A 27,852-nucleotide genomic window follows, 5' to 3' on the forward strand; every position below is an offset into this window, starting at 1 on the left:
TTAGTTTCCATACTTCCTTTTAACCTTATGAGATGATCCATCGTCATCTTAATATTTTATATTTCCAATAATTTAATTATGGAATATTACTATAATTTCATTTAAATTAAAAATTATCATAAAAAATATATTATTAACTTAAAAATATTTACATTTAATTTATAATAAAAATTAAATTTATGACACCAACTAAATATGAAAATGTAAAAAATAATTTTAATCTTTTACATTGCTAAAAGTGGTTATATATAATTATTATTCATGCTTTCTTTCATATAAATAATAATGAAAACTTGTAAAAGAAAACTATGAAAATATTTAAAATATGTTTTTCAAACTTAATATAAATTTAAAAATTGGAGTATTACTAAGTACAAATTCTAGATAAATAAAAATATTGTATTTAAAAATAAAATATAAAATTTTATTTTTCTAACAATTTTTTTTAAAAAACTAGAATATTACCTTGTTTATGAATACTTTTAATGTTTTTTTTTTTCCCTCGGAGGCAATAAAGTAATAGAATATAAAGATAATTTAGGAAATACTTGTGTCGTGTCATCTATAGAGAGCCAATGGTATTCTAAGGCGAGCCTTCATAACAAAGGCACTCTAGAAGCCACCGTCCAATGTTGTACATTCCATGAATGCAGGAGGAAGACTTGTTGTTAATCATGGAGGAGTAGTATTAAGCGTTCTTCGCAAGCACATTTTAATCATGGAGGAAGACTTTAGGTATTGTTTGCTTGAAACTTTGTTTATAGTAGGCATATAATGTTCTTTCACAAGTGTGAGTGCTTGGCAAGAGCTATGACAGGAAGATATCTTTTTCTTTTTTTTTTCATTTTCTGGTGACAATATTATTTTCACATATATAGTGCCACAGATTCCTTGGTACATTTTTTGTACAAATGTTAGTGTTTAAAGCTTTTCATGTCTACAACTAATCATACAACTGGCTAGAAAAAAAAGGCATAAAGTGCTATATATACTCTATTTGGCTGCAAACCATGCAGCTCTGTAGCAATAATTAACCCCTTACCTTCCATCCCCAATGAGGTCACTCAGCCTTGGTTCAGTGATATTTAGTGGAGAGTGTATTTGATCACCTCCTGGACTAAGATCAATTGAATTGTGATGCTGGCTTTTATTCTTGCTCTTGCTATCATCAGTTGAAGGGAATGCTGGAGTGTTTTCAGTCGAGAAGCTGCCAGTTATATCCTTAAAATCCATATCAGTCAAGTAGCTTGGCTTTGATGTAACAGTGCTCACTTCGATATCCCCCGTAAACATTGCCACAACTCTTGACATTGTCGGCCTCATTGCTGGTGAAGCTTGAGTGCACAAGAGAGCTACTCCTATAACTCGAAGAGCTTCATTTTCATCAAATTCTGTTACACTTGGATCCATCAGTAGCAAACTTTGTCTACTTTCGTACAGAGTCCATGCCTGGAAATATTATACGATCAATTCACAATGAGAAGGAATAAATTTGTTAAGAAAGATTCGCCGGCCAAAAAAAAGGGGTGTTGTTTTCTTTACCCATTCAAGAAGATAGACCCTTTCATCATCCAAGCTATAGTCAGAATTTGCTCTCCCACTTAAGATCTCCAAAGCAACCACACCAAAACCAAAAACATCAGCCTTCTCAGTCAGATGTCCACGCATTGCATACTCCGGTGCCAAATAGCCACTATAAGAAAATTAATGTGCTTGGTGAAAAGGTTTATTGGGAATACATACAAATAATCTCCTTTGGTTTTTACGTATGGCTTCTATATCCTGCACTGTGGTATAGACTATAGCACAGTTCATAGTCAGCAAATTACGAATGCTCCGGGGAAAAGGTTGAAGGAGATCTTACATGGTTCCTGCAACTCGAGTGCTGATGTGAGTTTTCTTGTCGTCGTATAGTTTTGCCAATCCAAAATCTGATATTTTGGGGCAGAGTTCTGCATCAAGCAAAATGTTACTTGCCTTGACATCTCTATGTATAATCCTCGGACTTGATTCCTCATGGAGGTAAGCTAACCCTCTAGCGGTTCCCAGGCATATATTGAAGCGGGTAGGCCAATCAAGATGCATTCCATCTTTTCCTGCATAATAAGTAGATGCGTGCTTTAGTACATAATCTATTCCATAAACAAAATGGAGTTTGAAATCTGAACATATAATATATCTTATTGAAGTACAGTTATTTGGCCATCCATGATGCCCTTTTTTTTCATGTACTCCAGCCACCAAAAGTAACTTGTGTCTATGTATTTTGATCATCTGGATGGGTATAAAGAATTAAGTTTCTATGGTTACTTAAGGGAGTAAGCAAAGTATTTTGGGCATCTTCATACCAAAAAGATTCTTATCAAGGCTTTTGTTTTCAAGGTATTCATAAACCAGGAGGCGTCTAGTCCCTTCGATGCAGCATCCGTACAGTTTCACAAGATTACAATGTTGAACTGCCGATATGGTGGCGATCTCAGTTATAAATTGACTCATGCCCTGGTTAGATGCAACTGAAAGTTGCTTTACAACCACTGCCCTCGCATCAGAAAGCAAACCCTGAAAGGTCCTAGAATTTATTAACATAAAGCATACCTCTTGCAAGGTAAACTAAAAAATCTTGAATCACAAGCTTGTCATTTATTTTAAATAAAATTTAGAGCAGTCATCTTGCGTTTCTTACCTTGTATACAGCTCCAAATCCCCCTTCCCCAAGCATATTTGAAGGACTGAAGTCATCTGTGGCCGCTCTCAACTGGGCATAACTAAAAGTGTTTGGTCTAGAGCCCATCCCAGGAAACACTGCATATTCAGGTAGAAAAATTGAAGTGATTACTTAGGATACCTTTCTTTATCTAACATATAAATTTCTATGCAGGAAATGGTGAATCATTCAAGTACAGTTGACCTACTCTAAGGAAATTACATCCCAGATTCGAGGCATAAAATCATTTTAGGTTGCTACAAGAAAATCAAGGAAAATTTGAAGGCCCTTGTCAGCATATCAAGATCAAGTCCTTCTTCACTCATATCAGAAAGACGAGGGCTCGAGGAGAGCTGCAGTCAATATTGGAATCAACAAGGCTTGGATCGGATAAACGATAACGAGTACAAGTTGTATCATTATTGTGATGATCTTACCTTCCTCATCTTCACTGTCTTTTTTCCTCATGATGTAAACAACTGCAAATATCAGGGTCAGGCACACAACTCCAGCAGAAACTGAAATACCAACAACCATCCCGGTCCTGCTCTTCTCTTTCCGAGTACTGGGTGGTATCCCACTAACAGTTGGGGTAAAACCTGTGCAGTAAATACGGTTACAGACAGCAGTAAGAACCAGAGAAGGAAAACATGGACATGCTAAGTTCGATTGGTGAGTTATCACATGTTATACCTGGAACAACATTGAGGGCCGAGATGATTGGTCCATAGTAGCCTTGTACAGGGGTACAGCAGGTCCCCTTACCAGCCCAAAACAAATGAATTTCCAGATGACTTTCAGATACAGTAACATTAAAAGTCCTTGTAATTGATCTCTCAACCCCACCTGCCTCCTTTGATATGTCAAAGTCTTTCGATTGGCGACTTCCCTATAAAACACATGAACGCATAGAGAATGGAATTACAATTACAGAAGTTCTGTACTGTATGAATTTGGTTTCAAACATTTTCTACCTGAATATAGATATCAAAAACGCGCCGTCCTAAACTCTCCCAAGTTTGTGAGCTTCGATCCGCAAATGCAGTTTCGGCAAATAACAAATGTACAGTATAAGGCCCATTCTCTAGACCCAGGCCGAAGCACCTAAGTGAACCAGGAGATATCCTTGAAGTCTGATAGAGCTCTGGGGTATTAGTGCTGAGAACTTGTGTCAAGGTATTTTCAACATAATCAGGACTTCGTCTATCAGAAAACAAGCCCACATTGCTCACCGCCCATTTTTCGGTACTAGTTACACTGAATGATGCTGCACTGAGAGATGAGTTTTCAGCTTCATAAACTGTGCCATCAGCGGTTCTCATCTCTGGACCACCACACTTGATTGAGAAATTTGCATCTACAACAGATAAAAAGAAAGGAAGTGAAATCAGTTACTCTCTACCACATTGATGAACGCATGAAGCCATTTTCACCTATACATGTAACCAAGTCCTCGAAGCCTAGACATATGCTGTACAGTACTAGGATGATTACCGGAAGGGTCTAGGAAGGCGCATTTCATATTGAATCAGACAGTGAAAAGTTATATTTGGAACTAAATTACTGGATGAAGAAGCGTACAGCGTGGAGTATCCCGATTGCATGGGAAATTTCTCTGTAGACAGTTAAATCCAGGCAGAACACTACATAAGAAAACAACTCTTATTGCTTATCACAATTGGAAAATAAGAAAGAAAAAGAGGAGGAAAGAACTGGTTCCAAATACAGGTAATGTATTGCACCAGTTTTGCTTACTGTGCACACTATTCATTACAACGGCCCTGAAAGGAAATGTCACTTCACCTTATATTTGAGTTGTCAAAAGTGAAGTTGTTGGCCACTAAATTCCTGCATAGTTCCACAAAGATTACCGGTAAAACTTAGTAAAGATTCATGATGACAGAATACAGCGACATTGCATCTTAAGAGGTAGTAATTTATTTGGTGTTTAAGAATATTAATTTAGTGATGAACTCTGAATAATAATGGATGAAGAAAGTGCCCTGATCGGGAACACATACAATTGTACATTTGAGGCTACCCATGAAGGAAAAGTTCCTGACAGATAATTGTAAGATAAATCTCTGCATACAAAAATATATCAAAGGGGGTTAGTAAGCACATGATAAAAAATGAGCTGGAATAAGATGAGACTCTGACTAAATTCAGATATGAAAAGAAGGAAATAATGATGGCTTCAGAGTATAGTCCAAAGAAGAAAATGGAAGCATGATACGATATAACACCTACTTCAGAAGCTGTTATGTAATCGCTGCTTGGGCAGTGCCAACAGATTCAATTTACAATATTCTTTGATTTACAAATCATTCTTCTCTGTAGCTGTAAACATACGAGGACTTACATTGTCTGAAGTGTATCACTCTTCTGCTCAGGGAGGGTTCCAGATAGACTATTGTTTCCAAGAAACCTGGCCATTACAATAGTATGGAAGAGAAAATAACAAGGTGAAGATTTCACTAAGAGTCTCCTTACTAAAAAAAAAGATAAAGAAATTGATCAAAACACTACTATTGTAAGGTTAAGTGATATTTACAAGTATTCAAGAGAACTCATCCTGAACAAAGCACTTGGAACTTGGCCTGTTAAGTTGTTAAAGCTTAAATCCCTGAAAAAATTGATGAAAAAATCACTAAAGAAACATACAGGCATAATTAGATTTCATGGATGGCTTTGGCGTTTCAAGCTGAATGTATTAAGATCTTACAGTCTATTTAAAGTTTGGAGCTCTCCAATATCAGATGGAATACTACCATTGATCAATGCATTCCTCAGATTCCTTCAAAGAGAAAAATCAAGTAGCTAGTGCAAATTCATATGCATATAAAAAGAATGGATAGACTAATCAACTACTTACAAGTCGGTCAAGTTCTTCAAGTTCTTGATAAAATTAAGGGTAGAGCTCACGTTGCTTAAATCGCTGATTCTCCTGTATAGTTATGTGCATTTATTACTGAAACTAGTTTTCTTTTGAAAGCGGCTAAACATATGAATGACACAGAGATAATTACATATATAAATAAACAAACTCACAGAGAGTCCAATGAGGTCAAGTTGGAAAAACTGAGTGGTATAGGACCTTCGAAAGAATTCCCTTGAAATCTCCTGGAGAAGCATTCCATAAACCAATCAAACAAATCATTCTTCTCTGTAGCTGTAAACATATCTAACAAATGAAAAATCAGAAGATTCTATGATTTACAATGATGTAAGCCCTGTCCAATTGCCTATGAAGTCAGGTATGTTGCCTGTGAAAGAATCATCCGATGCCCACCTGAACATACACAAGCCAAGGTAAGCCATGCTGGGGTAAAGTAACCTTGGATTTTAAGAGGAACAAACTGCAGTAAACTTATAGAATGTGATTTCCTTACAAGACTCTCAATCTTTGAAGGTTGGCAAATGTTGAGGGAATTTCACCACCCAATCCACAACTATTAGTATAGCTACAATACACACATATATGTCATAATCTTGTTAACAACATGTGGTACAAATCCTTACAGAGCGGAGATTGTTTACATTAGAGGGAACATGTTGCTACAACTTACAGTTCCTCAAGATTGACAAGATTACCCAGTTCTGGGGGAAGTGTGCCTGAGAAATTATTTACACCAAAAGACCTGTTGAAAATGCAAACATATAGGGCATTTTTCAGAAGATATCATCCGAACAAGCTTTCCCTATTTGCATAAAAGTTGTATAATACTTCAATCTTATAATCTGTCCATAACTGAAAGAGTGCCAGAATGAGGATGTTTATGGAAGATATCTTTAACAAAGTAAAATTTAATTCAAAAGAAGGCCAATCTTACAGCAAAGTTAGCTCCTTAAGATTGCCAAGCTCCTTAGGAATGGTCCCAGAAAATGCATTGTGGGCAATTGACCTGGTCACATAAACAAAGAAAGGTCACTGAGACGCCATACTAAAATTTTCTGGTAACAGAAATTTTCAAACGTAACAAAATGTTCTGACAGGAAGTACTTCTTTACTTACAAACCCTTCAATGCTGATAAATTTCCAATGAACGCAGGCAATGGACCAGAGAAGTAATTTTGATCAATTTTTCTACAAAATTCCATCAACAATGTGAGCTAGAAAGAAGCCTTGAATCTTTCAACAAAAAATTTATAACTTGGGCGTGTTTCCTTACAGAAAGGTAAGATACTTGAAAGCTGTTAGTACTTCTGGAATCACCCCTCTTTTGTTCAAAGCATAAACTCTCCTGAAAACAGCTTGAGAGTTAAATGCAGATTAAAATATAGGAAAACAACCCGTGGATTTTTTGTAGTGTCATGCTAAAAGTCGAAATTAGAAGATAAAAGAAACGAGAAAGAGAGACATACAGTTGGGTAATGTGGCATGTAGTCTGAGTACATTCACATTTGATGGCAGGGTTGTTGTCAGGGTCTTCAAAATCAGTTTGCTCAATGGCAGATCCGCTGCATGGCTCTCCACTCAAGTTCCATAACCCCACAGCTTGTGTGTCCCATTGTTCAAATAGCGAGTTCAATGCACTCACCATCTCACCATCACAAAACAACTTTTATAAGCAGTGCTAATTCTTATCCTCATTAAGATGCTTACACATGCTCATTTGATGGAGAAATCATTTTCACTCTATGGTGATTATAGGTAGACTTCCAAATCAAATTGCCTTAAAATAGTATATTTTAGTTGAAATTATATTTTAAAGTTCTTTTTAAAGTTTTTTTAATTTATTTTTAACATTATTAATTTTTAAAATGCTTTTGGAAAGTAAAAATAAATAGACTGTAAAACTGAATCTTAGCCAGATACTGGACTGGATATAATACCATACCACTGCTCTTATGGCCTACAAAAAATTGAGCCAGGAATACCATAGCTTTTCAACCCACAGTAAGAAGTTGCCCATGTTCTTCTTTTTTCCTAAAATATTTTTTTTTTATGTATATAATTAGGATATCAGTCAGCTAAAATCCATCGTCTGATTAACTAAAACTTTATAATTAACAACATATTAGTGAATAGTGATGTTCATGTTCATAGTCATGGCTAGTAAAAAATCCACTCTATGATACCCTTTTCTTCAGTAATTTTTGAAATGAAAAGGTTCTGCAATCCACTACGGAGATATGGGCAGGGACACCATATTAAATCTACACTTCACTTCTTCTTATGTTATCTAAAAGAGAATCTTTGAAAAACTCATACCACTCATTTACATATGTTTTTAAGAAAGTGATTTCAAGGTACGACGTAACAGTCTAGGAAATGTAATCGAATAACCATATGCGTGCCCACTAAAAATATAATATCATCTAGGTGGTGATCAAGCGGTAAGGATTTGAGATTAAATGGTTTATTCCTTTTATGGTTTCAGGTTCGAGTGCTTGGTTGCTCATATGAATGCCGACTAAAAATATAATAGCATCTAGTTGGTAGTCAAGTAATAAAGATTTGGGATTAAAAAAATTATTTTCTTTGTGGTTTCAGGTTTGAATGCTTGGTTACTCATATGATGGTCACTGGAGGCTTACATGGTCGTTAACTTCAGGGCCAGTGGGATTAGTCGTAGTGCGCGCAAGCTGATCCGGACACCCACGTTAATCTAAAAAAAAATAAATATATAGTGGGCATCAAGGTTATGAAAAATATTTTTTTTTGACATAATATAAAATATATAATATAAACTTGAATTATAAATAAAATATTTTAACTAATTATATATTAATAATTTCAATCAAGTAGTAATTAACAATATAACATAATAATAATAATAATAATAAAAAAAAAAATAATAAAAAAATTCAAATATTTTTATTTTATTTATATTTTTCCTCTATTTTTCAGATCAATTCACCCACTTACTTTGTTATTTAAATGTAATAAGTCTTTTTAAATTTTGATAAACTATTTAACATTAATTACTTCAAAGATCAAGCATGTCAATTTATAACTTTTATTTTATATATTTGCTAATTAAAATAAAGTAATATATCAATTAATATGTTAATAATTTACATTAAAAATTATAAAGGATGAATAGATGCTTTAATTTTACAGAAATGAAATCCAAAAATAACTTATATAGTTAAAAAAATTATAATAATTATAGTAAAAATTAAGTTTTTGGTTATCAAAATGTATAATTTTATATTTTTTTCAAACTCATAAAAATAATTTAATTTTATTGATTTTATCGAGTTTGAATAAATTTAACGAAATTTATTAATTTTTAAATTTTAATCTGATTTTAAATTTATTAATTTTTAATTTTTAATCTGATTTGATAAATAAAAATTATAAGATTTTAAAAGTAAAGTCACTTTTTTAACAACATGGGCATTGCTTGAGTGCCGCGACCCTTTACAGACCACACGCATCCACTTATCTCTTTCAGATTGCTATCATTCCAATAAAATATCAGGAAGCTTAGCCATCGGTACGAGCATTGGTGAAAAAGATCACATTATTCTGTGGCTAACAACTTGTGATCTTAAGGTCTTAGCTACTTAACGAAAACATCATTAAATACACAGGTAGCTTCTTTAGTTTTCTTCTTCTGCTGAAAAAAGCAATTCCGATCAACATAAATATGAACGAAAAACAAACCCAGAAAGAAAAGCAAGACTTTCAGTCTGGTTTTTCATGTCGTACAGCCATATATATATATATATATATATATATATATATATATTCTACAAACAAGATAAAAAAAAACATTTTAATTGGTAAAATCATTTGAAGCTAAGAGCTTTTTTTATACATCTCCAATCTGTAGATATCAAAATGGCTATTCTTTTTTATTCTGACTTTGCATCCCTTTGTGTGAGCCTAAATTCCTGGTGATAAAATAAGAAATCTCATAGCTAAAGCTAACGATGCCATGTACACGCAAAGATTTCAAAGTAAGAGAAAAACAAATTAAGATGCAAGAAAAATCGATGTACATGGATTATTTTGGTACCGTTTGTAACTCAAGAGGATTCATACTCGTACTGTAGAATTCGAGAGATCAGGGAGAGATACCTTCAGATGGATCAGTAGTGGCGTTTTGAGCACTGGACAGGTGAAAGGTTGAAAGAAGAACGATGAAGGGAAGAAGGCAAAAGTAGTAAGCAAGTGCTGAAGAATAGAGAGCAACTTCACCCTCAATACCATCTTCTCCCTCACACTGAGAAACAGAATGCTTCCCTTCAGACCTATACAAAGTAAAATAAAAGCTTGTTTATAAATACAGAGGGAGAGTGAAGAGGACTTTTTAGCTGGTGAGGTTTCTTTCTTTCTATTCGGCATGATATTTGAAGTTCAATCTTGAAAAGTCAAGGAACTGCAAAATTCTGTCCATTTCATTCATTCATTTATTTACTGAGTGTTTCTGAATCCTCGTAACTTCTGTTGCATACTTGAAAAAAACTCAGCTTTTTAATTTGATTGAAATCAAATATTCAAAGCCAGCCAAAGACAAGAAAATTCATGAGGATTTATCTCACTCCTCTGCCGGGGCTTAAATTCAACTTTTTTAGGCTCTTTGGCTGCAAACCTTTATAGCATCTACACTGATGGAGTTTCTTCCTTCGTAAAATAAATAAAAATAAAATAAAAAAAATAAATTATTAAATACAAGTATTTTTTTAAATAAAAAAATTATAAAATTTAATTTTAATATTAAAAAATAAAATTAAAAACTTAATTTTACTAACACGCAAACTTGCCATCAGAGTTATAAGTGGTATAAATTAAATAAAAAATAAAAAATTTAATTTTTAATTAATCTAATATTAAAATATAAAATTATAAAAAAATAATTATAAAATTATAAACATAATATGAATATAATTTGTCTATTCACTAGAAACAGCAAAAGGAGCGAATGTCAAAGATGTGGACATTTAGTATGTTAGTCAAATATACTGAATGTGAAATAGTATCTTTATGTGAAAGCTTGCAAAGTAAGTCATTGATTGTTGGGCTTTCATTACTCGATCGAGAAATAAAAACTTTTAAATAAAGCTCGAAAAAGACTTGGGAAAATACCGTATTTATTATTTTATGTTTGGGCAGAAATTAGTCTACAAACACGGAAGGGAACTTTGACCGAAAGATCTTGACACGTGAATAAATTAAGTTGATTTGAGTTATTATTTATTTATTAAATTTAATTTTTTAATATTAAATTAAATAAAAATTAATTATTATAATATTTTAATTTATTTTTATAGGTTATTATAGTTAAATCACAGGTTAAGTAAGTTGATTTTTTTTTTAGTTAAGTTTTTTTCAATCTCATCCTTTAATATTAAGTTAATTAAAAATTAATTTTTATAATTTTATTTATAATTTATTTTTTTAATATTAGGTTAATTGAAAATTAAATTTTATAATTTTTTATTTGTTTTCTATAGAGTTATTCTCATTTTCCAACCTAAGTTTGACAAATTAACCCGAGTTATTCTCGTTTTCCAACCTAAGTTTGACAAATTAACCCAAATAGACTATAATCACTTTTTGTCCTTTTTTATTTGTTATTTTTTTCTATTTAATCTTTCAATATTGAATTAATTGAGAATTTAATTTTATAATTTATAATTTATTTATTTTTTATTGGATTATTACAATTTTATGACCCGAAGTCGTAGGTGTCGGTTGATTTGGGGTTTTTTTAGTTGGATTTTTTTTCTAATTCATCTTTTAATATTTAGTTAGTTAAGAATTAAACTTTATAATTAATTTTATTTATGTTTTATAAGGTTATTATGATTTCAGAACCCAGGTCATGAGTTTGATTAGTTGATTTTTATTGACTCATATGGTTTTTTGTGTTCTTTTTTTATTTTTTTTAAATTTCATTCTTAAATATTGTATTGATTGAGAATTAAGTTTCATATTTTTTAATTTTTTTCTCTAAGTTATCTTGATTTTATAACTCAAGTTCAATGGTTTAATCCAAATTAATTTGATTTATTTTTTAATTAAATTTATTTTTAATTTTATCATTTAATATTAAATTAATTAAAAATTAAATTTAATAAATTTTTATAGGATTATCATGATCTAATGATCTGAGTAGTGGATTTGTTAGATTAAACCAAATTAATAAAATTAATATAACATGTTATTTTAATATATATTTTATTAAAATATTATTTTGATTTTTTCTCTACCAATCTATATTTTTATAGATCACCCATATTATTTTTTTTAACTTTCCATCTAAATCATATCAAATCAAATTTCCATGTAGTTTCTTTAAAAGGCTAGCACTGAAAGATATTTGCCACCTTATTTGTCCATGAAATAAAGCATTTTGAAATACTCTAATTTGGCTGCTTAGACTTTCTAAACTCAAACCGTACAATATGAAGACTGCACTAATTTTCGACGAGTAATAATTTGCTGGGGCCTTGCCAATAGGCGCCTATTACCTCCTCTAACCCCATATTCGCTGTCGCTATCCAAAATTAGGTTACAACATCCACCATGTTCTTTGCCAGACGACACATGCTAGTTCTTCTTAAATATTCCTCGATCTCGTCCTGATTTATTTCAAATTTCATAGAATCATCCATCATCTCTAGTCTAGACCTAAGAAGCTTTATTAAGCGTCTTTATGGCAGACTTTTCCTTATGCTAACCTATGATTCGAGCCTATTGAATCTTGTAATCTGACCTTTTCCATTTATATTGAAGAATATATATTATATATCTGCTTTAATTATTTTCGAAGTTCTTGCTCTCTGACAAAATATTTAGTTTTAATGCTATGTATTTTGGGTATTCAATGATTCTCAATCATGGATAAGAGTTATGTGAATTTATGTGATCATGGTCAAATCTCACCTCTCATAATACACAAAAGTCCCTCTTCCTCGATCCTTGTGACCATCAATCATACTCATAAATCTTGTTTCAATTCATAGTCGTATCGAGCTGACTATACACATATTCTAAGTGTATTTTACCTATACACAAAGGGCATGTGAGTTTGTCATCTTCACACACACACACAAAGAAGAAGAAGAAGAAGGAGATGATGCGTGAAAGCAATATTGCTTAAGATGACGAGAGCATCCACGAAAACCAAGTCCACTGTTGTTCGGTGCATCGAGCTATATAAAATAGCAGTGACATTCCCACTAGCCTTATCACCATATGTGACCTCAGTCGAGTGCTTGGGACCTAACTTCACTTCATAACCCTGTGCATTCACTATCATTTTTTAGCATTGCTTCATCTTCAAGAAATAGAAAAGGGGCAATATTAATATCCAAAATGATATAAAGATGGCGTAGAAATGATCATAATGGAGGTTAAAGGAATCAAAAGGACTAATGGTGGCCAGTGTAAACTGACCATTAATGAATATGACAAAATCTTACAATACAGGGAAAAAACAAAAATCTGCGTTGGCATGCCTCGGTCATAATCCTCAGCGTAGCTAAAATCATCCTCTTCATTTTCGAAATACATATCATTATAATAGTCGCTATTACCCGCATCAGTTTCTCCAAAATCATGTTCATACACGATGTTTTCTTCACTAGCACCAGAACTGTGTTCTTCAGGGATGCAGTTCTAGTCCACAAGCTGTGTGCATCAGCATAATAGGCATTAGAGAGTGTTCACTTTCTTCTACCTTTCCAGGAACCTCTTCCTGTGATCATACAGCATAAATTAATCTATGCTATCAGGGATGGAATCTAAAGAAGATAAAAGCACTGGAAGTATGCAGAAGTGTGAAAAAAAATTAACAAGAATCATTGATGGTCACTCAAAAAAAAACCCCACCAATAACACAATCATGCAATATAGATGAAGGCTATGTTGCTCAGACCACTTGGGTGTGAGTGTCAGACACGGGTATGGATGCAGATGTCGAACTCGCTAAATTATAAAGACACCGCCGTAACACGGCTAAAAAGTGTCTGAATTTCGGACTCGGGTGTGGAAGTCCTTCAATTTAATATATATTTGTATGCGCAAATTTAATACATTTACACATACCTGGGTTGAATAATTTACATGGCCCAGTCCAAAACCATGCTTTAAGACTAAATATAATTTCAATTTAACAGGATCAAAATAGCTTGAATATTAAGGGCCAAATTATATCTTTTAAAACCGAGCCTCTGTAAAAAGAGGCTGGATATTTATATATTTCATCCTTTCAGGTAATATATGCCCACATTAGAAAATATTTTTGTAAAATTTTAATTTTTTTATATTTCTAAATTATTTTTAATGTATTTATATTATAAAAGATAAAAAATATTATTTAAAAATAAAATTTTTAAAAAATAACTATTCTCATTGTATAAAAAAAAAACGATCATTTTCACGTTATCAAATGAAATAGAGGTAATAAACAGCTTCGTCTTCTTCTTCCCATTTGTTCTTGGCGCGATCAACAGTTTCTTTTTTTCTCTCTCTCCTGATTTCTGTCACAGCCGTGTCCGTAGTTTTGGCGTGCTGTCAGACACGTATTCCATACCCATACCCATACCCATACCCATGTCATGTCGACATGGGTACGAAGCGCTGATGAAAGTCCGAGCAACGGAGAAGAAGGTAATAACATGTGTTATAGCTTGAATGATAGGCTTTAAGTTCAATTTGGTGCTAAATTTTCGTATATTTTTTCATAGTTGATCTCAAATCCCTCCCGGGTTGGTTTGTTTTCTAATACTTGACAAATGTCAAAGCTAGCTGAAAGCATCCCCCCTTCCCATGATCTTCCAAAAGGATCTTACTCCTTTTTATTCATGTCAATATCAACTGTTTGCATTAAAAGTCAAGCATGTGCAACAGTGCACATTGATAAAGATGCCTTCATAAAATAAAAGATGAGCCAGCCCCTTTAGAGAGGCTTGGACAGATCCAAAGCAACCCTTTTCTAATTTCATGGCCTTTAATATTTCAAGTAGAGCTCATATACACATCATCAATACTCACACTCTGTCGACACTAACAAGCCCAGAAAACACAACTCATTTGACAAAACAAAAATCAAGAAGACAATTGATAGTGATTGCAGATTAAGAGAGCACAAAGAACTAAGCAAACACAAAGGGAGGTGAAAATAACTAGTTACGAAACAATAAGATTATTGGATCTGACGGGGCTTTTTTGTTTCAATAGAATCCTTGGCTGTGCCTTTTGACACTCGAACTTTGTGCCCCGATGCTTGTTTTTGGACCCCATTGCTCGAACCACTCTAGGGAATTCGACAAACCCCTTCATCCCTCTCTTGATGTGAGGATTCTCAGGTTCTGGTGATGCTCTACTTCTCTGAATTACCATTGATGAAATGCTACTAGTGTTATCATTGAAAGATGACTTTTCACTCAAGATCGCCCTTGTCGATTCACTGTTGTCATAACAGGATTTCTCACCCAAAACTAACCTGTTTAACTTGCCCGACAAAATAGCTGTAGTCTTTAAAGGAGTTGCGATTTCAGGTTCTTTATCTTCTTGACTCTTCTGTTCCATTCTGGAAGTTGAATTCTGGTGAGGCTCTGCCTGTGTAGCTGTTCCTACCAATTCTAACAACTTCTCTTCAAAGAGCATTTTCGCCTCTGCAAGCTTCATTTGAACTCTTTCTTCTCTTAAGACCTCAGCCATTCTTATCATCTCTCTTTCCTCTCCCATTTCTCTTTTCATGTGATCAATCTCCTCTTTATCAGAAGAGATTTCTCTAGCAAGCTCTTCACAAACTCTCTCAAGTGCTTCCCTTCCTCTTCTTTCTTCAGCCAATTCTTTAGCCAGTCTTTTACTCATAGTCTCCAACTTCTTTCGTGCCTTGCGTTCATATTCAAGTTCAGCTTTCAATTCCAGGATCCGGGCTCGAGCGAAATGTAGCTCAGTGTCCATGATAGGTATCCCAGAAAGAAGCTGCGATCTTACGAGCTGAAAGAGGAGGTGTAGGTGACGAAGATGTTTTTTACTTTGAAAATGTTGTTGATGATGGATATCATGTTGTGAATTATAAAATGAATCCTCGTACAATTTCCAGCTCGTGCAAGTGGTGGTGGTGGGGTCTCGAGGACTGGATTCACTCATGGAATTGTCTAGGCTGCTGCTTGATCATCATCACCTTCACTTCTCGAGATATATTAAAATTAAATGTTACCACAGGTTCTGTTATTATTAATTATTTGACAATGATATATTCTATGATCTAACTGGCTACAGGTTGGATATTTTTACACTTGTAAAAGGTCTTCTCCGAGTTCTCGTCTTGCTTTTACTGTCCTGGACTCCTAGGAACCAAAAAGAGGGGGGAGAGAAGAAATGAATCCGGTTCTTTCACTGAAGAAAAAACAAAGTGAAAGATGAAAATGGCCTTTTGTTAATTTTTGAAAAAAATGAAAAAGGTTGTCTCCTTTTCTTTATTCTATTCGGACTCCGAAGGCAACAGAGAGCTTGAACTAACGAGGTATACCACAAAAGAAAAGAAAAATAATAAAGCAAGGTGGTTGGCTTCTGTTCATGGCAGAGCAGTGAAGAATTGATACCAAAAACAGAGAGCTATAAATAGCGGAATTATCTCCTTGAAAATGCATTTGAATTGATATTTACACCATCATGTATTAGAAAAATAAACGTAATAAATAAAGAAAACACATTACAAAAAGCCTGCTAATATTCCTAAAACTTCCAACTTAATGGAACAAAAGTAAGATTTATACTATATTTCAGTAACTTCCATTTATATACAAGTATCTTCCCAATAAAATCAAATACAATAATAAATCATATTACAAAAAGTTATCTAAATACATTATCCTACTAAACAAAAAGAATATAAATTAAATCATATTAGAAAATCTAAACAATATATAGAATAAATTCAAATATTAATCCATCATTAACTTTTCGCCATTACAACTTTGAAAATCTTACAAATTGTATATTTATTCTCAAAACTTGAAAGCACATAAAAATTTAATAACTCGGTCATCAAGTATCAAGTATTCTGATACTACGAATCCTATTTACTTGATAGTCTAAACAACTATCCCGGTTATATGTCATATAAATGCCACAGTTTATGGAAAATCCTACAGTTTAGCTTTCCCAATTGCGTAAGTTTGGAAAAACATGAAAAAATTGGAGAAACCACAAGAGATCCAAATCTCTTCAAAGTAATCTGAAGCTTTTAGCAGAAGCTCTAGAAATCATGTAACCCACACCCAAACACATGACCCAAACCCCAACATCAATAGCCCATCTGACAACCTCCATTTCCATCTCTACCTCTGCACAATCTCGCCCGCACCCCTCTTCCAAATCTCCACCGTACGAGAATCCCCTCCCGTCACAACCACAATAACATCCACCATCCGATTCATCCGAAACGACCTCTCTATCCTCTGGAATCACCTCCAGCCTATCACAGCCTCTTTTGCTCTTCCTTTTCCCCGTCACCACCCTCTCAACCAAGACTACCAGTCCCTCCGCCGCCACACGAACCTCCACCACCCTAGCGTCATCACCGCCTCCACCGCCACAACACTCCAACTTCCACCTTTCCAAGTCAGCATCTCTTCTGAAAATCCCCTCCAGCACCCTCTCTTCTCTTAAATAAACCTCAAACCGAACCCCTTCGTTGACCCGAACCCGTTCTCTTGACCCGAACATAACCTCTCCATCTCCTTCATTTTTATCCACATTAACAATCCTATGAAGACCTAAGAACGCTTTAGTCTCGGGTCGAAACTTGGACCCATCACTGACAGGATCATGAGCACGAGGGAGATAAACAAGAGTGAGTGACTCGGGTACCGGTTTGTTATTGGGTCTAGGACCAGTGAACCGGACGTAAAAAGATTTAATCTTCAAGTGCTTTTCTCGGGTTCTTGATTGCAGCCCATGAAAGTCCGTGGTTCTACACATTGTAGACTTGCAGCAAACTACAAGTATGAAATGAAGTTGCGGGGTTGTTCAAAGAAAGATTTTTATGGCTTCAATAGATATGGAGAGAGAGAGAGAGAGAGGTATTAACGGCAGCCATGAGAGCACGCGGTTTTTATGTTGTTGAAAGACAAAAATCTTTTTCTTTCCCGCAAGCGATGGACTTGCTACGGGAGAGGAAGCTGCTTGTTTTGGTGTGCTGTATTGGAGGAGTAGGAGGGGAGTTGGTGGACAGCTGGGTTTTAAATTTTTAATCACCGTTGATCTGGTATAAGATGTGTGACGTGTGGGGACTTTTTCAACATGGATATCTGGGCGTATCTGAACTAATTTTAAATATCAACTAATTTTATAAGTTTTATAGTTATATAAATTTTTAATAATTTTAAAATTTATAAAATTTAAATTAATAATTTTTTAAAAATAATTTTAAAACATGATCGATTAATTAAGTTAAACTTAGACTTCAAGTGAACTTTTTTGCAGAGTCTAAGTTAACTTTTTCGCATTTTATTGGTTGGGTTTTCTACTTTTATGGAGTCGAAGACATCAATACCAATATAGAATCTTAATCTTTTGGATTTTAATTTTTTTTAATTCATTGTCAAATTAGATTATAAGTTTTTATCATATAAATCCTGGCTTTATTAATTGAAATCAATTTGACATATATAATTCTTTATTATTAGATTTCAATCGTAACAGATATAATTTCTTAATTGTGTATTATGAAATTATTTTGATAAAAACATTTTACGAAGAAAGAAAACCTAATCAAGTCACGAGGCCCGGCAAGAATCTTAATTGCTCGACAGTACCCGAGTTGATCTAAAGCTTTGCACAGAAATGCGAAAGAAGAGAACGCTACCCCAACCTTACACCTCTTGGACAATATTTGGAATACGGCTCCAACATGCATATAATTCTTAATGAAAGAAAAATACTCTTTAACATAGGATGATCATCACGACCATTCTCCGGCCCATTGACAACGGAAGAACCAGTACGCAGAATAGTCAACAACTAACACCAGCATGCATCTTGATAGCAAGAAGGTTACCGTCGATTCTAAAATGACATTACATGGCAGGCATATTCTAAATAAGAATTCCAAGTAAATACATATCAACATCAAGATTCTCGTGTTATAAACTAGCCTATACGTAACACTCAAAACAAGAGGTGACTCCCTCTCTTCGAATTGTCTATATAGTAAGAGCATGACAAAACTCCCAAATAGTTAAAGCATCAAATGCATTATAAGCAACAAACCATTGCAACCATTTCCCTATGGATCAATCTAACAGAAATGCACTGAGATTGTCCAAGAAACTAAGTCCAACAAACCATTACCACCGATCTAAGGAAACAAGAATTCATGGATCAATTCAAGATTTAAGGATTGTACAAATGTTTTTGTCAACAGGAAACAGAACGTAAATCAAATAGCTACTTGGCATGAACACAGGCTCTTATGATAACTTTATTATGAAACAGGTTTTCTTTTACACTAACGAAGCTATCATTCTCTGCCTGGCAAGTATAAAAAAAAGCTTGTTAGATGATATGAAGCAGGACATTCTTTCACTTGGAGGTGTAATGCATAAAGCTCAAGAGATATATTGGAAGCTCTACAAGATTGATATAAAAAGCAAGATTACCCTTTCATCATTGCCTCCAAGCATTTTTCGTTTGAAATACTCCGATGTTTCTAATTTTCCAATTCACATTCCAAACAAGAATGAAGATACTTTTATAAGGCGTGCCTATTATGGTGGTCATACAGATGCATATAAGCCATACTCAGAATTCAAAGATAAGCATGCATCTAGCTGAACACCCACCAAAATACTATGTGCAAGACATATCAGTCTCAGAAACTGGTGTTGCGTATTTCCCTTAAATCCACCAAGATTCTATCATTTAAGAAAAATCAATCTCCAATTTTCAATTCCAAAGTGCACAGATTCACCTAAACTCAACACTTGTATGCTACTTCACGCAAAAACACACACAACGGAATCAAACATGAAAAATTGTCAAAACAGTGCCCAATTTACTTCAATAGCTTGTACATATTGTTGAATATCCACTTTCACGGAGATACATGAAATTTATAAAACTATTCTACTAACCCAAAAACCAAAATAAAGCACATCAACAAGAAATTAAGAAAACCACACAGTAAACCATCCAATGTAAGCAAAGTTACTGTGGCAATGTTCAAGTATCTACCTCGAATTCTTGACATGTCCATCTTCTTCGAACTCCAAAGTTACAGCTCAAACTCATCTTCTAGCTTCAAAGCCTCAGCTGCAGCCTCTTCCTCTTCATCATCCACAACAAAATAAGGATTATGTGCTTCTGGCTTAAACTTATACCCAGTAAAGACATAAAATGCCAAAGTAGCCAATTCTCCAGCCACCACGCTCGTCCATAAATACTTATAAGAAGTAATTGTCTCCAACGCATAAACCACAACCCTTGTAAAGTAAATATAACAAATCACCACAATATAATACTGCCTGAACAGAGTCAGCTTCATCAAATTCACCGCCGCCTTTCCATCCGTCCTTGCAGCCTCCCTCAAATTCTTAATGGACCAAACAATCGGAAACAAAACAGCGCAACAACAAACAACATCAACCAGCAAGAACACTTGTTTCCATGTAATCCAATCCTGCCCATATGGTCCAGTCTCATCAATAACAACTTGGGCAATATTGGCAACAACTTGTAATGGAATCACAATCATCAAAACCTTCTTTTCTTTATCTTGTAAATACGGTTTCAAAAACGACCACCCAGTACCAATCAAAACAATCAAAGTAAACAACGTAATCCCCTTCAAAAAACTGAAAATGTAAAACAAAACATCCCATCCATGGGCATAACCCGTTCTCTTAATGTAACTCTTATCCTCAGCTTCGCATAACAAATTCACTGTCTTTAAGATTACCACAGCAAGCATGAAGAAATGAATTCGATAGACAGTAAGCCGTTTCCTATATAAAACATAAATCCAAACACCAACTAAACCGAAATAAATCAGCGACAATAAGTAATAAACCCGCGGCAAAATAGTTTTTCCCGCCGACAAATAGTCACGAACTTTACCGCCTCGATCGAGATTATACATGACCGACTTGACGTCCATGGAGACTTTCAACGACGTCAAGCAATTGGCGAACACAAGCGTGTACTGATCGGCGTCGTTTTGAGTTACAATCTTGGAGTGGTTGTCATGGCCTTTCTTGAGGTCGTTGAAAGTGAAAACGGGCTTGATAAGATCCGATTGGAGAGCGCACGTGATTTCACCATCTTCAAGTTGGTTAATAACGTGAAGCCAGGAATCACGAGTGCAGAGAAAGAACCCGATTTTGGATCGGTCGAGATCGGGGTTAGGGTTAGAGAGGCGGATGTTTGTGACGTTGAGTTCGAGTCGGCCGAAGTGGGTGAACCCGAATTCGTCGAAAGGGATGATTTGACGGTCATCGGATCGGATATCGGAGAAACGGATCTCAGCAAGGGAGAGGGAGAGTAGAAGAGAAGTGAAAAGGGAGAAGAGGGTGAAGCGAGTAGCCATGGATCTAAGAAAGAGGGAATTCGATTCTCAGATCTGGTGGAACCTGAATTAGTTCTGATCTGTATTTTATTTATCGTTTGCGTCGTGTCGGTCAATGCTTGAAGCTGAAGGAAATAATACATACATACATATATAGATACATACATACATAGGGGTGAGTTGCTCTATTAATCTTTGTTTGGTAATTGGTATTCGTTACGGCCTGCCACCTCCTTTCTTTTCCACCTTCTAGACCTGTGAGGCTGTTACGCCAAATCTTTTTATCATATTTTTTTTTTCCTAATATTACGTTCTTAAAGTTCGAATTCAAAAACCCAAACAGTTACACAAACTTTACTTTCTTAAGCACCAAACATCTCGAAGGGTTTCGAATTTTTTTATTCTTCGACTTTCATTGATATCCAATAGATATATATAAGTCTAGATATGAATAAATTGAAATAAGATATAACTTCGTCACGAAGAAGAGAGATAGAGAGAGAGAGAGCTTGAGGAATCTGGGAGCTAAAGAAAAAAAGAAAAAAGATGATGGAATCGTAAATAATTATTAATGTCTTGTTTTTTTAGGAATTTAATTTTTTTTAAAATTATTTTTTTATATTTGATAAATACTAAAAAATATTTTTTAATTTATTTTTTATAACAATATCAAATATCAAAAAATAATTTATTTTTTTAAAAATAATTTTTTTAAAAAAATTATTTTAAACAAACAAAGAGGATTTAAGATGAAAAAGTCTTGAGTAAGATTAGAAGATTGGGTTGGGGTTTTTTAGTAATTACCAATTTGACATCCAAGAAGCTTGCGTGAAGGAGGGAGGATGGGCGGGGCGAGAAAAAAAAATTAGGGAGCAAATTATAAATTAGAGAGATCCAGAAATTTTTTTAGTTATTTTTATTAAATATTTACAACCCCCAAGCTGGAGGGAGGAAGGGAAAAGGCTGCCTGGGGAGGTGAAGATTCAACGGAGTTTCTTAAGAGGTAATTTCTCGGTTTGATTTACGTAACAAATCAACTATATGCAAAATTTGTTTTTTATTTTTAAGTTTTGATAGTTCCAAAGAGAGATGCACAGAGAAGATTAGAAAATTCAAGCCTTGTCGGCTGTATTTGGGCCTTGGTTTAGATGTGGATTCCTAGGTGGAGATTAAAGGTAATGGTAATTATTTTAATGTAGTTTTGTACTTTTGTTTATTGCTCCCAGCTCCCGATCTCTCCGCGTTGTCCGATTGGCTAATGATTTTCTTATTTTTTTTAATTACAAAAATATCTCATCTAAATTTTATTTTTTATTTGTATTTTTATAAATTGCATTTTATATTCTAGATTAATAACAGATCCAAATAAAATGCATGGTTGAAATGTAAATTGTTATTAAATATATAAATTAAAAGATAGAAAATATAATTTATAAAAATCTAAAGGAAAAGTAAAATTCAAATGAAAGAAGATTTTTGTAATTATTATTTTTTTCTCTGCTTAGCGAATGATTTTTTTTAATTATCATTAGCAGGGTTTTTATTTATTTATTTATTTTAATGTTGTTCCTCTTTTATCATCATTGTTGGATTTTAAGTAATTTCCTATGTCGGTCCTGATAAAATGTACTTTCATCTGGGCAACATGAGAGCGCTGAGCATGTTCTCGAGAAAAGTAACAAAAGAAACAGTTAAAAAAGACTCTGTTTTTCTTTGAGAAAAAAATATATCTAAAATCAGTCCCTAAACTACTATCAATCTCTAGAAAGACAATTTCTTCAATGTTCAATTTTCTTTCTTTATTCTAATTAGAAATTCTTATTTTCTTTCTCGATTTTCATCATAAAATTACAATCTCCTGTTTGATTATCTACCTAATTGTCTCCAAGTTTTTTATAGCTTTTGCAATTGATTTTATAATTTGGTTTTGATTGATTTTGTGAAATCTTTCATGTCTCTCTTTCTGTTTATTTGATTTTTGGGTGGTTTATCATGGTATTTACGTCTGAATCTCTGATCTTTGTGGGTCCTTTTCCTTTATAAATAGTTTATCAATAATATTTTCTTCAAGGGCTAAATTGATAATTGTTTCATAGTTAAGAGACCAATTTGAGGTTTCTCTCATTAATTAACGGTGATTTCTAAAGCTTATATTGTTAATCATCCGGTAAATCTCGTTTCAACAAACAATTTTCGATATTGGCAATGATTTGATGCTCCTCCTGTTTTAGTGCCAAATGATCCTAACAATGGTTCAGTGCCAACTTTGATGGGGAAAATAGGATTAGGAAGAAGTACACAAGGCCACTGAATTATGAAGATCGGAGGAAATAGATTAATGGAACGTGAAATGAACGGAGGTTTCTCATTGCTCTTGCCTCCTGGTGTGGTCTCGTCACACACTGGGAGGACCCTCAACTCAGAAAGTTGCGTACTAGTTTCCAATCCTGCTTACCCTATCTTGTTAAATATTCTCATGAAGTTCTAGGTAAAATATGCAGCAATTTCTCATGGATTTAGCAGGTAAGTAGTTGCCTCAGCTTCTTAAAAGATCACAAGGAAATTAAATGGCCAAATCTAGGATTCAATTCGGTGTGTTCCGGAACTGAACTGACAAGCATGATACCACATGTCAAATACACTAAATTTCTCTCTAACAGCTTTCTTGTGAGAATGTCTTTTCCGACATTACATCTATAGATACCACTAATATGCGGATAATAGAACTGCTATTAGTTTTTGGCTGAGAAGAAAGCAAGAGCGCCAACAAATGGTGCATTGATATATGTAGCTGGCTCGGATTGCTGATAGCTGTTTCGATCATCAGCGAAATGGTCTCTGTTATCAGGACCGCCTACTATGGCTCCAACAAGGACATTCGGATTGGGAGAGCTGGAGTAGAGGTACTGAAACCCATCGTTACAGGAAATGCGGTTCGGGTGTGCATGTATAGATGGCACCGAGGAACCCCTGTGATGCACATGTTGTGGATACTTGTTACCGAATCCAACCATGTAAGACATCTTTGCTGGATTATCACCTAAGATATAGTCCACTTGCTTCTTCGCCTGAGCGATGAGTGACTCTGCTGTCACGGTTGAACCACCGCATTTGGCAACTCCTCCATTTGAGCCAAGATACTTAGCATACGTCAATAGAAGGAAAGTAGTGGAGGTTACATATTGCAAATTGCTTTCGGTTGCTTTATAAAAAAGCCCCCCTGCAAAGCACATGGAAATGCTGTCATATTCACTAGCATTAAGTTTTCTTGTTAGTATCACTGAAATAATGAAAAAATTGCCCACCAGGAGTGTATTGGGCCTGGAAACTAGGAGTGCCTGGAATTAGAGAGCATATGTAGTTGTCTGAATGCGATTTATATAACTGAAATTCTTCAGTAGTTTTCTCCAAGAATTCCTGTTGAACCACAAAGTTCAAGCTTTATATGTTTTCTAATATTATGTAGGTGAAGCAGGAGATCTGTATACTATAGAACCTTGGAAAGGAGAATCTTAGTCCCGGGTCGCTTGTCATCCCAACTAAAGGAGTAGTCATCATCTTCGGAACCCATTGTGTGACCATTTGATTGGATGTAAGCCAAGTATGTTCCATTCAGCGAGGCTTTATGAAGCCACGATGCACCCCAGAGAAGCTCATCCTGAATCGACAAACTTAGGTTAAGATCTATTATGATTGACTTTAGAAAGCCAAGAACTGAAAGACAATCTTACTTGGTATCCAGAGTATGAGCAGTAAAATGGGCAGACTGCGGAATTGAGAGAGTCGCTGTAAGATCCTCTATACCTGTCTGCAAAATCGAATACCTGCATAATCACAATTAGATATTTCTTGCAAGTGCAGAAGCTGACAGGTAGTGAACAATCGATTTAGTGACAATGGATGCCTACTTTCATTGCTGCATGAAGCAGTTCGGTGGAGTAAGAAGTGTCAGACTCTTTGAAAACAATTGAAGCTGCAGCCAATGCAGCAGCTGTCTCGGCAGCCACATCAGATCCCGGGTTCTGGATGGTTACTTTGTACACATTGCGTGGTGTGTCCATGTCTTCTGGCCTCTCCCAGCACCGGTGATCCATGTTCGGATCTCCAACCTGCACCATCCAGCGTACATCTAAGTCCCATTTGAAATTATCAAGAACGCAGAAACCTATTTTGCCTACTGGCCCCTGCTGTTATCCAAGAGTGCAATTTTCCAGCTGCTGTAACGCCATTTCGCAAAATTCTTAATTTATTATTTGAGGGTATTGGGCATTTCTATGGTTTTATGTGCAGAATTTACAGAATTTCATTATGCATGCTCACTTGAACATATAGTGTGTCAGGGGTGGCAGTGGCCGCTTTTAAAAGGTAGTCAGTGCTCCATCGAATGGCTGCTTTGGCATTCGTAATCTGATTCTGCATCGAGCTACCGAATTCAATGACACTCCATGCCAACAATGTAGTGGTGAAGGCCATTGGAAGGCCAAACTTGACATTATCACCTGCGTCGTAGTATCCACCAACTAGGTTCACCTGAAATCCACAAAATAGTAAAACCAGGATAATCAGTCCTGCTATCTTCATTTTATTATATTCATGAACAGGAAGTTAATTTATAGCAGAATTTGAAATAGTACGTGATAAGCAGAGCCATCAGACAACCCAGAGTCCCCCCTCCATGTTAGCCGTTGGTTCGATGGCAGTTTTCCTGACCTCTGACCCTCAAAGAAGAGGATGGACATTTCAAGAGCATCAGCATAATCTTGAGAAGTAAAGGCAGTGCTGAAATAGCTACGACAACAAAAAATAATGAACAAAATCTGCAACTTCAGTGAAAATGCAGTAGCAATAGCCATATTCCCACGAGGCTCCACACTATTGAGTCTGTGCTATACCTACTGCAATGTATAGGATTCTAGAGCTTGTGGGTCTGAACTATATTGAAGAGGAGCTGCCATTTTATAGACAGGAGTTGCAGGAAGTTTGAGAGTTCGTTGGTCGTTAAGAGAGAGATTCATGCTAGTCACGGGATCAACTGCGCAAAATTTGGACATTTTGCTGTAGAGACAACAGCATACGCGAAACTTATCCAAAATGCTTAATACAGTAAACCTGAAAGTCGTAGACATGATATTCAAAAGAACACAGCAAAAGGCAAAAATTCATGTTTCATACCTTAAATGACAGTTCTCGTGCATTAAAATAGTGGGTTATCTAGAAGAAGAGAGTTGATAAATATAATCATGCCAAGGTCTTAAAGACTGCTCGGATTTTTGTGACCTCGGATACCGTAATTAATGGCTGGAAGGTGGAGTGCGGTACTGGATTTTGGTGGACATGTATCTTGTCTTTAGCATTGAAGTCACGGATACGTATAGAGTCAAAATCACATGAGACTCAACAGAGCCAAGGTGAGGCTTATCAGTTATCACACACAGGTTGGTTACCAGCCATCTGTATGAACAATTTTACTAGTTAAAGGTCAATCCAGTCCAACAATAATTCCATGACTCATCTGATTGGCCTTACTGTCCGGTTAGACTGGGGTGAATATTGATTTTCCAAGTATTATTTGTTTAGAAATATTTTATTGTAATTTTTTATTTTTTTAAAAATATTTTTAATATCAAAACGTGTCCAAAAAAAATTCATTCATGATAAAAATTTAACATCGTTGGTCAAAGATTTTACAATATTGTGGGTAGGAATTACCATGTTGTTTGCAATATGAGCGGCTTGATTTGTGAAGTCCTGAGTGGACAGGAGCCTAAAGATTGGACTGGTTCAGAGGAAAACTTTTTGAGTTAGTAATTTGTGCACTCGAGGGTCATCTTTATTAAAGAGACAACATTCTTTGAGTAACCCCTGTTGCTCGAAACTAAATGTTGGTTCCAGAAAACGTTTGAGGCACCGATTGAAGATTCACAAGGAAACCATGTAAAGTATAAAAAAAGAAAGGGAAAGGTGCAAAAACACTAAATCGTACCATAAGTAGCTTTGTCAAAGTGGATAAAAGCGAGAGGTTTCCTTAAAATATTTGTTCAGAGTATTCAAATGAACCTGTACTTTTATTCTTTGTTCTTTGTTATGTAATTATTGTGAACACTTAGCTTGTTAGCGTTTGACTTCATTCATTCAAGATCTTCTGTTAGAAACTACGTGATCAACAGAATATCTGCAAGGCAAGGCTGTTTTCTACTGGATCTTCTTTAAATGGGGGTGGAACATGTGCATAAGCCATTTCGAAACCCATGTCTTCAAGATCTGGTAGCAAAACAAATCCATAGACACATGATACAGAGTTTAGTGTTTGCTTCAAATTCACCTGTTTCAATTGATAATGTGCATAAATCTCAGTTTGAAACGGCTAAACACTGACTTAGTAGGAATCATAGTTAATGGAAGCCCAAATTCATTAGTGAAGAAGTCTTGAGCAGGAATCTTGCACTTGTTCATGCACATTCCTACACGTCCACTATTCTCAAGGTACCTTCTTGAGAAGGAATTTCTTGAGCTTACAATTAGTATTGGGAAATTTGATGAACTCATCAAGTAGCTTGCATTGCAAACGAATTAATAAAGCAGAGTTCCCTTTAGGCAATTTGGAATACAAAGAAATCTTAATAAAGAAACATGTCCTTGATTATCTGTGTTACACTTAAAATTAGA

At 34.8% G+C, this 27,852-nt stretch overlaps 4 protein-coding genes and 1 pseudogene across 6 annotated transcripts; all 5 read right to left on the bottom strand.

Moving 5' to 3' along the window:
- Window positions 1-809: 809 nt before the first annotated feature.
- LOC105124192 (probable LRR receptor-like serine/threonine-protein kinase At1g56140) lies at window positions 810-10,159 on the bottom strand. Of its 2 annotated transcripts, XM_011024098.1 has the most exons (24): window positions 9,738-10,159; window positions 7,070-7,248; window positions 6,877-6,948; window positions 6,720-6,791; window positions 6,538-6,609; window positions 6,274-6,345; window positions 6,097-6,168; window positions 5,925-5,996; window positions 5,756-5,827; window positions 5,580-5,651; window positions 5,430-5,501; window positions 5,259-5,330; window positions 5,067-5,132; window positions 4,726-4,788; window positions 4,508-4,552; window positions 4,286-4,347; window positions 3,679-4,061; window positions 3,398-3,593; window positions 3,142-3,303; window positions 2,684-2,802; window positions 2,349-2,559; window positions 1,865-2,096; window positions 1,543-1,693; window positions 810-1,449 (listed from the first exon to the last, which is right to left on the bottom strand). In XM_011024098.1, exons 1-24 carry the CDS (start codon window positions 10,002-10,004, stop codon window positions 1,039-1,041), a joined length of 3,267 nt encoding a protein of 1,088 aa, XP_011022400.1. In that variant the 5' UTR covers window positions 10,005-10,159; the 3' UTR covers window positions 810-1,038. The 2 variants fall into 2 exon arrangements, with proteins under 2 accessions (XP_011022400.1, XP_011022401.1); XM_011024099.1 differs by lacking the exons at window positions 5,067-5,132; window positions 5,259-5,330; window positions 5,430-5,501; window positions 5,580-5,651; window positions 5,756-5,827 and having other exon boundaries at window positions 9,738-10,099.
- Window positions 10,160-14,540: 4,381 nt separating this feature from the next.
- Window positions 14,541-16,374, bottom strand: LOC105124193 (protein BRANCHLESS TRICHOME-like; annotated as a pseudogene).
- Window positions 16,375-16,755: 381 nt separating this feature from the next.
- On the bottom strand, window positions 16,756-17,679 carry LOC105124195 (uncharacterized). The gene has a single exon (XM_011024100.1). The coding sequence runs from the start codon at window positions 17,601-17,603 to the stop codon at window positions 16,848-16,850; it is 756 nt and encodes a 251-aa protein (XP_011022402.1). The 5' UTR covers window positions 17,604-17,679; the 3' UTR covers window positions 16,756-16,847.
- Window positions 17,680-19,645: 1,966 nt separating this feature from the next.
- LOC105124196 (Lung seven transmembrane receptor family protein) lies at window positions 19,646-21,336 on the bottom strand. Its single transcript, XM_011024101.1, has one exon. It carries the CDS (start codon window positions 21,205-21,207, stop codon window positions 19,897-19,899), a length of 1,311 nt encoding a protein of 436 aa, XP_011022403.1. The 5' UTR covers window positions 21,208-21,336; the 3' UTR covers window positions 19,646-19,896.
- A 2,409-nt stretch (window positions 21,337-23,745) lies between these two features.
- Window positions 23,746-26,396, bottom strand: LOC105124197 (endoglucanase 1-like). Of its 2 annotated transcripts, XM_011024102.1 has the most exons (9): window positions 26,359-26,396; window positions 26,083-26,241; window positions 25,821-25,974; window positions 25,507-25,716; window positions 25,095-25,295; window positions 24,918-25,010; window positions 24,683-24,844; window positions 24,492-24,603; window positions 23,746-24,406 (listed from the first exon to the last, which is right to left on the bottom strand). In XM_011024102.1, the coding sequence occupies exons 1-9, from the start codon at window positions 26,379-26,381 to the stop codon at window positions 23,919-23,921; spliced, it is 1,602 nt and encodes a 533-aa protein (XP_011022404.1). In that variant the 5' UTR covers window positions 26,382-26,396; the 3' UTR covers window positions 23,746-23,918. The 2 variants fall into 2 exon arrangements, with proteins under 2 accessions (XP_011022404.1, XP_011022406.1); XM_011024104.1 differs by lacking the exon at window positions 26,359-26,396 and having other exon boundaries at window positions 25,821-26,130.
- Between the last annotated feature and the right edge of the window lie 1,456 nt (window positions 26,397-27,852).

Source organism: Populus euphratica, unplaced genomic scaffold, assembly GCF_000495115.2.
Source record: "Populus euphratica unplaced genomic scaffold, PopEup_1.0 scaffold4.1, whole genome shotgun sequence".
NCBI lineage: Eukaryota > Viridiplantae > Streptophyta > Magnoliopsida > Malpighiales > Salicaceae > Populus > Populus euphratica.

Excerpts from the sequence above, each read along its gene's own strand:
- LOC105124192 (XM_011024098.1), bottom strand. The coding sequence starts at position 10,004 with ATGCCGAATAGAAAGAAAGAAACCTCACCAGCTAAAAAGTCCTCTTCA. Across the intron at positions 6,169-6,273 it reads CTTGTCAATCTTGAGGAACT|CTATACTAATAGTTGTGGAT; the intron begins GTAAGTTGTAGC and ends TGTGTATTGTAG. Across the intron at positions 5,997-6,096 it reads CTTCAAAGATTGAGAGTCTT|GTGGGCATCGGATGATTCTT; the intron begins GTAAGGAAATCA and ends GTGTATGTTCAG.
- LOC105124195 (XM_011024100.1), bottom strand. The coding sequence starts at position 17,603 with ATGTGTAGAACCACGGACTTTCATGGGCTGCAATCAAGAACCCGAGAA.
- LOC105124196 (XM_011024101.1), bottom strand. The coding sequence starts at position 21,207 with ATGGCTACTCGCTTCACCCTCTTCTCCCTTTTCACTTCTCTTCTACTC.
- LOC105124197 (XM_011024102.1), bottom strand. The coding sequence starts at position 26,381 with ATGCACGAGAACTGTCATTTAAG. Across the intron at positions 25,296-25,506 it reads CTGACACACTATATGTTCAA|GTTGGAGATCCGAACATGGA; the intron begins GTGAGCATGCAT and ends TGGATGGTGCAG. Across the intron at positions 24,845-24,917 it reads GCTCATACTCTGGATACCAA|GATGAGCTTCTCTGGGGTGC; the intron begins GTAAGATTGTCT and ends TTGTCGATTCAG.